This window comes from Alosa sapidissima, chromosome 4, assembly GCF_018492685.1.
Source record: "Alosa sapidissima isolate fAloSap1 chromosome 4, fAloSap1.pri, whole genome shotgun sequence".
Classification (NCBI taxonomy): Eukaryota; Metazoa; Chordata; class Actinopteri; order Clupeiformes; family Clupeidae; genus Alosa; species Alosa sapidissima.
In genome coordinates, this window is record NC_055960.1 from 35,302,789 (window position 1) to 35,314,683 (window position 11,895).

The window sequence follows — 11,895 nt, forward strand, 5'->3', positions numbered from 1 at the left end:
TAGGCTGATGACGCGACGTGAAGCCAACAGAAGACGCTCTTAGCAACGAGCAAAGGAATCAAATTGATTTGGACCGATGCTATCGAGACGACGGACTGAGAAGGCTCGGTTTATTGCTGAAACGAATTCTGAAGGCATCTGCGTAAGGCTCTCACTGTTCTTCACCCTATCTGGACGCAATGTCGTGAGTTGAGATTGGCCTACCCAGCAATAATAAGTCGCTTAAACAGTCCTGACCACGGACTATTTTGCTAGCTAGCTATCCTTGCTAACAAGCTAGTTAGCAGTCGCTGGCTAGCTAACTGTCTGGTCTAAGGTCTAGCACTCAGCTAGCTATAGCTAACCAGAAAAACTGATTTCTCTTGGAATTTGCTGTCAACTTCTCCGCCTTGTTGGGATGGTTCTGTGGATTGATAAAACAATCCAACAGCAGAGCGAGGCACGGGGTATCGGGGGTCGACAACGTTATAATTCTTGGACTTCAACTATTTTTGCCTTAAGGAGCGGAGCTTTTGTGGACGAGTGTTTTTGTACAGCTGCTAGTTGACGGAAACTGATCTCTTGTCCATGGATCCGTGTTGGCAAAGTTGTTGAAAACAAAGCGGACATTCTAAGAAAACCCTCAGGGAAATGAGTAGCCATAAAAATAACGGCTGACTGACCTCGAAGAAGACAAGTTAACTAACTTAGCTAGTTCATTTTTACAGTTGTAGATTTCTTGCTAATTAACAGCTAATTTTCAATAACATTGATCTGAATATAATAATATCAAGTCGACCACTGTTGGCATCGAAACGAAGTGCCCGGGAGTAACGTTAACTCTTGTGCCAGTAAGCATTTAGCTGGATGAGGGCTGCATTATTTAATAGGAATTAAGCTTTCACAGACCACTTAGTGCCTTGAACTGTGCTCCCCCTCGTCCTCCATTACTTGATAGGTCAAACTTAGTTCTTTCATAAACACTAAAAGTAACCAGCTTTGGTGATCTAGACTGTGATAACACAAGCTGATATAGTTAATTGTCAATGCGTGACCCAAGTGGCAAACAGTGGTGAATTTAGCTACTTTGATTTGTTCACCTTGAGGGTTTGGAAAACAATTTAACAACAAGCCGTTTATTCTATCTGAAACCTCGGGCTTATCTGAAGACCTGCATCAACGGATCATGCAAATTATCTGAACGAGGAAACTGGACATAGCTGGTTTGCTGCTGTACACGAACAGTCAATCATTTAATGGGATGCTTTTCTACAGAACATACCCCAAAAAGTGTCTTCAGCCTGAAAGGGAGAACGCGAACTGTTTTTGCACAACATCCAAATGGACCCTCACCCTCTGAACACCTCGCACCAGTTTTCTAATTAGTTTTCACTTGAATCCCTTTCCCCGCAACATTTTTATCCTGGACTTATTTTGATGCTGGGTTGTATGCCAAACTGCAGCCATGATGATATTAAGCAGAAAGCCAGACGGTCCCATCACGGCAGGTAACGTCATCCTCTGTGTCATTTCGCTTATTTATTGTCACCATTTTCTAGCCTGCATGCGACAACTTTGCCTGGTTGCCTTGTTACAGGACCATTGTTGAGTGTCCCTTTGGAGACCATACTGGCTGTTGCTGCTGCTGTGAGTGGTACTTTGGGGTGTTAAGAGATATAAACAAAGCTAGTCTGTCCTGTCCGGGTGCACGCAGTGCGAGTCCGAACACTGGTTGCCCAAGCCCTCGGGCAAGCGCTGACGATTAACATTCGGCACTGTGATGTCACAATCACACCTTTGTTAGCATGCTAAGCTACTTGGTGGTGCGTAAACGTAAACAAAACAAACAGAAAGTTTAGACACATTTTCACTTTTCTCGCCCGACTGTTGACGCGCGCGACGTCGAACTCAATCAAGTTCTGTGCGGGCACTGGAGAAGCCTTCAATCCTTTGTCAGCAGTTCTGTGTGAGTGTGTGCATGTGCATGTGTATATGAATCTGTTTATGATTATGAACGGGAACACTCTCCATGGGTTACGTCCTGTATTAAGACGCTTAAGCTTTATCCCACTTACCTGACAGTATTGACAGCTAGGCAAATCTCTCTATGCAATCGTCTTGAAATGTATTTACCTGCATTAGGTAATATGTAGTGACAACACATTACCTAATAATACTGACGGAATGCATGTCATGGAAGCATCTAAGCACTTTGGGAAGCTACGGAAAACTGAGCAAATGTATCTCTGTTTGTCCTCCTCTGAAACCTATTGCATTCTTATGGGTGGCTAATGCACTGTACTGTACATGCGTCTCTCTCTCTCTCTCTCTGTCTCTCTCTCTCTCGGGGACTGGGTTATGGGTGCAGCTGTGTGACTCATTTTCTCTCAGACGGACTGTGTAGCGCTAATGAGCGGCTGCTAGCGTAGGGAGTGTAGGCAGGCAGGGCTTCTTTCTGGACACATCCCCTCCTGAGAGTCTGTCACTGTTGGCATGGAGGAGTAAGCAGCCTGGGCTCTGACGTATGTACCTGCTGCGCTGTTACGCGGCCCCCTGCGGCTTTCATAAAGCTGCTTGAGTGTCCAGCTGCTCACTTTAGCCAATTGCTCAGACAGGGCAAGGACATACACTCACTCATTCACTTATTCAGTCGGTCAGTCACACACTTGCAGAGCTCAGGTGGGCAGACATGGATACCTGACCATACCTGTGTGCTCTTGCTTTGGTCACTTTTGTTTTGTTTTGTATTTTTATTTATTTTTCTTCTCGGTGGATGTGTTTGGATGGGCCTCTGATCTGAATGCCCCTGTTTTTCCTCCACCACGCAGCGAGACATGGGGACGGCCTCTATGACTCTTACATGCGCACGGACCACATCCTGAACGAGGACGCCGACATCAACGGACACAGCCCCGCCGGACTCCCTCCGCTCCCCAAACACTCCGTAAGTACACACACACACGGCTTCCCAGCACAGACACTTTGCAGGTATACACACACACACACTCTCTCTCACACACAGCTTCCAAGCACAGACACTTTTCAGTATATACACACACACACACACACACACACACACACACACACACACACACACACACACACACACACACACTCACACACGGCTTCCCAGCACAGACACTTTGCAGGTATACACGCACACACTGCTTCCCAACCCAGAAACTCCACATATACACACACACACTTTCCAGCCCAGTGCCCAGCGTCCCTCTCCAACTGGGCCATCCTAGAGGTCAGCGGCACATGGCACCTCTCCAGGCCGGGTGTGTGTGTTTGTGTGTGTGTGTATTTGTGTGTGTGTGTGTGTGTGTGTGTGTGTGTGTGTGTGTGTTGGGAGGGGGCTGTTGGAGAGGGGAGAGGTGTAGCTGCCCACTAGACCGGTTTCCTCGTGGGGCCAGTCAGTTGAGCAGGACGCGCTGCTCAATAGATTGTTGGGAATAAGTGGACTTGAAAATCTGACCCAGTAACAAATAAAACGTGTTTGTGTTTGTGTTTGTGTGTGTGTGTGTGTGTGTGTGTGTGTGTCTTTGCATGGGTTCTGCCTTCTTGGCACTAAGAATGACACAGTTGTCATTCCTGTGGCTCTGTGCACTAGGACGATAGGCACGCACACTACCCGTACACACACACACACACACACACACACACACACTCTCACTCACAGTTGTTATGTGTGCCATTTGTCATTTCCCCAGTCACACCCGCATTGCTTTTCATATACTGTATGCATTTCTATATTTGTGTGTGTGTGTTATGTATGCATGTTCTATATTTGTGTGTTGTGTTTGTGTGTGTGTTGTTAAGTGTTTGTGTGTTAAGTGTTTGTCTGTTGTTGTGTTTGTGTGTTGTGTTTGTGTGTCAAGTTTTGTTGGGCTTGTTTGTTTTTGTGTGTGTCGTGTGTGGTCAGACTTGTGTGTGTATTGTTGTGTGTGTGTGTGTGTTTGTCTGATTGTATCAAGTTGTGGCTTGCTTTTGCTTGTCATCCCTTTGGCATGTGCCTGCTGCTGGTGGTTTTACGGGGGCCGGGCACACACATACCACACACACACACACACGACACACACACATGCACACATTTGGGAAAAAACTGGTGTGGGGTGGAGTGGGCATCATCCTCAGCTGAGCTGTGGTCCCTGCTGGCTGCTCCCACACACACACACATACACACACACACCCATGGTCCAGTGGGGTCCTGTGGTCTGTGCTGGCCGCTCCCACACCCATTCCTTATTTAACCCCCCCCCCCCCCTCCTTATTTAACCTCACCCCCGCTGTGCAGTGGGTAATGCAGCCATGACCAAGCTGTCCCCGTCTCGGATGCATCAGCCCTCTGCTTTTGGAGCTGCGCCCCCATAGGGCTTCTTGCCTGTCTCATTGATTCCCCTCCTCGTCCAGCTCTTTGGACAGTTACGTAACACACACACACACACCCCCCCGTGCTCCCCCCCCGTCCCATCTCGTCCCTGTCCCCTCAGCGTGCGCTGATGTGTGTGTGTGTGTGTGTGTTCTCCATCTCGTCCCTGTCCCCTCGGCGTGTGCTGATGGATGGCCTTCATTACGGCGTGTGGGAGTGTGCTGGTCATTACGGCGTGTGGGAGTGCGCTGGTCATTACGGCGTGTGAGAGTGCGCTGGTCATTACGGCGTGTGAGAGTGCGCTGGCCTGTTGTCGTATGGCTGCCTGGCGCGGGGAGCCCGGAGCTGGCTAGAATAGCTGACCGCTAGATCTTGCTCACACATTCAATAAGTAATCTCACCACAGCGTGCCCCTGCAGCTTTGATTAGCTGTGTGTGTGTGTGTGTGTGTGTGTGTGTGTGTGTGTGTGTGTGCAGTGTTTCCCACAGAATTGAATTCTATTTGTGGTGGTTGGTTTGCAGAATTAACATGAATGCAACAGTTTTTAACAAATTAGCGCAGCGTGGTTATGATGCTAACCAGATTTAAGCACAATGTAGTACAACCTGGAAAATCATTGTGTGGTGGTCAATGTTGATATTGTGGTGGGCCGCCACAAATAAGTCAATGTATGGGAAACACTTATGTGTGTGTGTGTGTGTGTGTGTTCTCCATTGCAGACACAATTAAAGTAGTAAATGGCTTTTAATTGCCCTTCAGTCTCTTCTCTAAAGCAGACAAAAACCACACACCCAGAATTAAGAGAAATCTGCTAATCCTCTGTGTGTGTGTGTCTGTCCAGACGAGCCCAAACGGGACGAGACGGCCCCTGCGGAATCCCGCTGCTGTGGAATCCCGTTTCTGGGCACATATAGGATTCTATTTTGGTGTTTTGGTTCTGGCCTCTCCTCTCCTCTCCTCTCCTTATGTTGGCCACTTTCTTCCACTCCTGCCTCTCTCTCTCCCTCTCTCTCTCTCTCTGTCTTCACCAACCCTTCTCTCTCTCTCTCTCTCGCTTTCCCTCTCCTTCTCTCTCTCTCTCTCTCTCTCTCGCGCGCCCCAGTAGAATGGTGTTCATGGTGGTGGTGTATCGAGCTGACCTCCTTTCTTGCACGCGTCCTTGTCCTGACACTGTCCACTGTCCAGCTCTGCGCTCCATTGTCCTGTTAACAGGATTGGGCAGCTTGGGCTAATTTGAACATTTGGCAGGTTAACACGGACTAGATAATGGATTAGCCACACACACACACACACACACACACACACACATATGTACATTCCGCATGTGTGTCATTACTCTCCCAGCTCTGATTCTGTGGGTAGTCTCTGTGTTTCCTCGGCATGTTAAGTTCCTGTAAATATAAATCTCCATCTCTACCCTGTAATCTTTAGGAGAGAGAGAGAGAAAGAGAGAGAGAGATTGTGTGTGTGTGTGTGGTGAGGGAGGGGGTTTCTTTCCATTAGCAAAGGCTGTTGAAGGGGTCCAAACACAGATGATCCGTAACACAGCAGCAGTTTTGTCTGTATTCTCTCTGGCCCTGTTTGTGTGAGATAAACAGTGGTATGTGACGGCCGTTTCTCCATGTCGCCAGCCTCACTTCAGTGTAGCGTTGGTTGGCCCTCAGGCTTCATGCATTCAGAGGAAGAACATCCTGTTCAACCAGTTTGTCATCCCCTGCTTGTCTAGTCGCACCCCCCCCCCCCCCCCCTCACCACCACAGCCCCCCCTATCACCCGCGCCTACTCCAGCCCCCCCTCAGAGAAGCCTCTACTCAGCTGAGCAGGAATCGTGTGCTGTGTTGTGTGTGTCTTTGTGCTTGTATAGTGTCTTTGTGTATGTGTGTGTAATATGAATAATTAAAATGTGTGAGTGTGTGTGTGTGTCTGTGGAGCTGAGGGGGCTTCCTGGTTATTACAGTGTTGCATGTGCCTGGTATTGATTACCTGCACGTGACCTGATTAAATCCCGGTCACCTGCTGCTAATCAATGGCTGGCCAACGCAGCGCTGTATCCATGCCGACGGTAATACAGGCACTGGAGGAGCCCATCTCCTCTGTAATGAGTCTGTGCCATTTAATTCATGCCCCCTGTGTGTGTGTGTGCGTGTGTGTGCGCCCAAGCCCACAATCCCATACTGCGCGCTATTATAACAACCAGTACAGCTTTGACATGAAGCGTTGATTAACACACACACACAGTCCAAGGTGTACTCACAGGGAATCACACGGTCACAAAGTGTTGTGCGCCTGTCCTCAGTTTGGTCATAAATACCTCCGTACCGAAGTGAGAAGTGAGAGTGGAGTGTTACATGCCTCCCTGCTGGGACTGCCCAATGACCACACCTTGCCCACCACACCCTGTACTGTATGGACACTGCCTTTACTCTGTTCTCTCTTGGAAATAGACTTTGCATAACACTCAATCTGTTAAAGCACTAGCCAAATACACCACAGAGCAACACCGAGAAGCATTCTAATGGGTGGAATTGCTCTGTGTGTTGGCCATTATGACTGGTTTGCTTAAACTGGTCAATAGTACAAAGTGTTATTCTTAAACTGGACTATAGTACAAAGTGTTTGTTGTTCACTCACAAAAGAGTACACAAATGGGAAGTCACAGTGTGCTAATGGTCTCTCTGTTTTCTGTTGTTTGTCCAGACTGTGAATAAGCCGATGATGAAGGATCACCATGGGGTTCGCACTGCTCAGATGAAGGTGAAGTACCTCTACGAGGACGCGTACAACCGCAAGCTGAACGGCCTCGCCCAGTGCAACGGCACCACCGCCGTCACCGTGGGTAACGGGGTTCCGGTGGCGGTGAAGAGCCAGCCGGCGCTCTCCAAGGAGCGCAGCGTGGACAGCAACGGCTCCGGCAAGTCCAGCGACACCACCACCACCTCCTCGTCCGCCGCCGCCACCAAGGCCGCGGTCAAGCCGCCGGCGGGGTCACTGACCCCCGAGCAGGCGCTGAAGCAGTACCGGCAGCAGCTCACGCCCCTAGAGCAGCAGGAGATCCACTCCTACGCCGACGTCTACTTCCTGGGGCCTAACGCCAAGAAGATCCAGGCCGTGGCCGGCGGCTCCAACAACAGCGGCTACGACGACGACCAGGGGGGCTACATCCACGTGCCTCACGACCACCTGGCCTACCGCTACGAGTTCCTCAAGGTCATCGGCAAGGGCAGCTTCGGCCAGGTGGCCAAGGTGTACGACCACAAGCTTCACCAGCACCTGGCGCTGAAGATGGTGCGCAACGAGAAGCGCTTCCACCGGCAGGCGGCCGAGGAGATCCGCATCCTGGAGCACCTGCGCAAGCAGGACAAGACGGGCGGCCTCAACGTGGTCCACATGCTGGAGCACTTCACCTTCCGCAACCACATCTGCATGACCTTTGAACTCCTCAGCATGAACCTGTACGAGCTGATCAAGCGCAACAAGTTCCAGGGCTTCAGCCTGCCGCTGGTGCGCAAGTTCGCCCACTCCATCCTGCAGTGCCTGGAGGCCCTGCACCGCAACAAGATCATCCACTGCGACCTGAAGCCCGAGAACATCCTGCTCAAGCAGCAGGGCCGCAGCGGCATCAAGGTCATCGACTTCGGCTCCAGCTGCTTCGACCACCAGCGCGTCTACACCTACATCCAGTCGCGCTTCTACCGCGCGCCCGAGGTCATCCTGGGCTCGCGCTACGGCATGCCCATCGACATGTGGAGCTTCGGCTGCATCCTGGCCGAGCTGCTGACCGGCTACCCGCTGTTCCCCGGCGAGGACGAGGGCGACCAGCTGGCCTGCATGATGGAGATCCTGGGCATGCCGCCGCCCAAGCTCCTGGAGCAGTCCAAGCGCGCCAAGAACTTCATCAACTCCAAGGGCCACCCGCGTTACTGCTCGGCCAGCACGCTGGCCAGTGGCGCCGTGGTGCTCAACGGGACGCGCTCGCGCCGCGGCAAGATGCGAGGGCCGCCCGGCAGCAAGGAGTGGGCGGCGGCGCTCAAGGGCTGCGACGACCCGACGTTCATCGACTTCCTGAAGAAGTGTCTGGACTGGGACCCGGCCACGCGCATGACGCCCATGCAGGCCATGCGCCACCCCTGGCTCTACAAGCGGCTGCCCAAGCCCGTGCCCACAGCCGGCGTGGGCGAGAAGCCGCTGGTGCCCAAGCGGGTGACGGAGCACAGCACGTCCTTCCCCAGCATCATGGCCAAGGTGCCCCCGGCCATCGCGCCCGCCAACAACAAACTGCGGACCAACATGATGGGCGACTCGGGCGGGAGCATACCTCTACGCACTGTGCTTCCCAAACTCGTCTCGTAGAGTTTGGCCCCCCCAAACCCCCTTCAGGGATGTGGACTTGTAGTGTTGGTTTTTAGACTTTTTTGTTTTTGTTTTTGTTTCTTTTTGTTTTTTTCACGGTTTTGAGTGGTTAACACTCAACGGTTTTAAAGCAAGCAAAAAAAAAAATGGACATGAAGAGAAAAAAAAAAAAAGTTTTATACTACATTTCATCAATGCTGTGTTTGTTTTCATCCAACTGCCTTTGTAAAGGTTTGTGAGTTTTTAAGGGTTGTTTTTATACACCTGTCTCTGGAATTGAATGCTGTTGATGTGGGTGAAACCTGTATTGCTGTTTATCTGCACCAAGCCTGCATAAGCAGGCCTTTACACTAGTCTTTCTACTTGAGTCAAGCCACTCTGTACTTTTTTAAATACCTTCTATGCGTCTGTCCACCCTCTTCAGGGCTGACCGGCCGTTTTAACTTCTAAGGGCTCAGCAGACTGTTGAAATTAGTAGCACCCTGTGAGTTTTTGCGTGTGCTTACTAATATCTCAGAGGTGAAGTGTTACGTCTAGAACCCTAAAAAAATGATTTGGCCACTGTTTGTTTTTTTTGTTTGTTTGTTTGTTTGTTTTAGGCACCCCTAGCCCAAAGTACACAGGTTGTTTTTTGTGATGTGAAACGTACATCCTAAGTAGCACAATGTTAGCAATGAAGTCAGCCTTACACTTCCTTTTCTTTTGTCCTCCTCCTCCTCCGCTTGCATGTGCGCCTGGTATCTCGCGTTACAGTGTGAGTCAGGCCACAGTTATGGCACGACCTATTCCTGTCTCCGGCGGTGTGCGTGCGTGCCCCGACGCGGTGGCCAGCGACGGACAGGGCGGGCACAGCTAGTCTTAGCAGCCACGTGTGTGTGTGTGTGTGTGTGTGTGTGTGTGTGTGTGTGTGTGTGAGAGGGTGATGTTCTGCTTTTTGTTTCTTGTTTTCTTCTTAATGGGGTTTCCACAATGCAACTCTTAACTGTCCTCAACAGACCGTGCGTGTGATCTATCAAGCTCCAAGAGGGCTCAGCGAGGAGTGCAGGTGGTGGGGGGGAGGGGGGGGTAGGGCTTCCTGCCACCTGTGGGGGTAGTTAGCGGTGGGGGTGGTAAGTGGGGGGGGTAGGATGGAGAGGTTATTTCGGGAGTCCCGTGTCCTCCAATCCATGTGCCGAGCAAAAGCAAAAGAAGTTGTCAGGTCAGTCTGGTTGCAATGAACTCTTGGAAATGTGAGGACAGACGGGCTGACGGGAGACACGCTAGCGCTACTTTGGCGCCCAAACCATCTGCTGGCCCCTGGCAACCTGTCCAATTGGCAATGTGTAACCATGGTAACGGGGGAGTTCAGCCGGCCCTTGCTCCTGCTACAAAGTGTCCAGCAGAACGGGTCTGAAGCGGTCAAGAGTCAGTTATTCCTGTCCGTTCCGCTAACCCCCCCCTCGCCAGACAGACTGACACCTCCTCCCCCCACCTCCACCTTGTGGGGTCACCTTGCCAGGGTCAGCGAGGGCAGGTGGGCTCCAAAGCTCCAAAGCTGCCTGCTAGCCTGCTGTCAGGACGCATTGTGGTATAGTGGGTAGACTCCCAGTGTCGCCTGCTGGGATGGTTTTGCGTGTGTGTGTGGCAGTGGCAGTCTCTTGCTGTGACCTAGTTGCCCATCCCCCACTCTCTCTGTTCCCTGCAGCAGCAGAGTGGAGAGCTTTTTTTTCCCTTTCTCGCTCTCAGCCGGACAGAGATAGATAGAGAGGAAAGATGGCCACCCGCTCTGGGAGAGAGGTCCTCTGGGGCTAGCAGTAGCAGTAGCCGTGCTAACGCTACTCAGCTCTGGAGTAGCCAGCTCTTCAGCACCAAGGGCTCCGCTGCACTTCCAGTCTGTCCAGTCCGGTCAGATGGCTGTCTCATAAGTATGCACTCTTGCTAAGTGTTGCTCTGGTGTTTTTCTTTTCTTTTCTTTTGTCTCTGAGGAAGTGAAGTTGTGGTCTTCTAGCTCATGTTGACATGAGAGTGTAGAGAGTAGGTGGTAAGTCAGTCACTGCCTTCCTTTCTCCTTTTTTTTTATTTTATAAATCACGTCTTTGTGGCAGAGAGTTGAGCATTGAATGCCGGTAGAATAGTAGTTTCTAAAAGGCACAAGTGACTAGGGGTATCACCGTGGAAACCGAGCTATGCTGTACCCTCTGGTCGACGCCATGTTGGATCTGTGGACCAAGGTTAAGTGTGTTGGATGGGTCAGAGTTCAACAGAGGGTCATTTTTAGGGAGCGTTTAGCCATGTGAAGGCTTCGTAGAAAGCGGCGTCACTGTCATTAGGTCCACAGGCAGTCCTTCTCAGGTGTCCTCCCTCGTGTGTGTGTGTGTGTGTGTGTGTGTGTGTATATATTCCAGAAGTAATAGGGGTTCCCAGGTACAGTTGATGATTATGGTGCTTCCAACCTCCTGAGCTGGACATCAGGGAAAAAGAAACAATGACCAACACATTTGAACAGTTTGACAAAGCTCCACCCACTCAAAGCCACACCCATTGTTTTTTTATCAAAGCTCCACCCACTTCCTCACACTCACCCAGCCACTGACTGTCAGCCGGATCGGGTCCTCGTCCGGAGGGGTCAGCTTCTCTGAAATCATTGGGTCAGTTTTCTGGGTGGACCACAGGAGGTGAGCATGTTCGAGGGTGAGGGTGAGGGTGGTGGTGGTGGGGGGGGGGGCAGGAGGGCAGGAGGAGCACACCAGAGCTGGCCCGCGTCCGGGCCAGATCACACTCCTGCTGTCTCTGGGAGTGTGTGGTTCAGGAGACTGAGGGGAACATCCACTGTGGGCAGCGCACCTCTGCGATAATAAAACACAAAACAAGACCTCAGCCTCAGTCATTCAAGTGAAAGACCTGCTGAAAGCACCTGGTAGACTCACTCTCTCTCTCTCTCTCTCTCTCTCTCTCTCTCTCTCTCTCTCTCTCTCTCTCTCTCTCTCTCGCTCGTTCTTCATGGTACACAGGGCCTCTCTCTCATGAGCGGTCGTCCTATCCTGTGCCTTCTACCAATCACACTTGATCAGACTCCGTTGGGGCTGAAAGCTCGCTTCTTCCAGCTCTGCGCTTCTACTCCTCCGTAGCTCTTCCTCTTGTGTCCTCTTTAATTCTCTTTATTTCTCTTTCTTGTGTAGAGTACAGTGTGTACCGCTTCACCATAAGCACC

General features: G+C 51.1%; 1 protein-coding gene across 4 annotated transcripts; it reads left to right on the forward strand.

The window, feature by feature from the left end:
• Window positions 1-11,646, forward strand: dyrk3 (dual specificity tyrosine phosphorylation regulated kinase 3). 4 transcript variants are annotated; one of them, XM_042090933.1, is made up of 3 exons: window positions 1-142; window positions 2,808-2,923; window positions 7,053-11,646. In XM_042090933.1, exons 2-3 carry the CDS (start codon window positions 2,840-2,842, stop codon window positions 8,703-8,705), a joined length of 1,737 nt encoding a protein of 578 aa, XP_041946867.1. In that variant the 5' UTR covers window positions 1-142; window positions 2,808-2,839; the 3' UTR covers window positions 8,706-11,646. The 4 variants fall into 4 exon arrangements, with proteins under 4 accessions (XP_041946867.1, XP_041946866.1, XP_041946864.1 ...); XM_042090932.1 differs by having other exon boundaries at window positions 16-184; XM_042090930.1 differs by lacking the exon at window positions 1-142 and adding an exon at window positions 200-1,487.
• The last annotated feature ends 249 nt before the right edge of the window (window positions 11,647-11,895 follow it).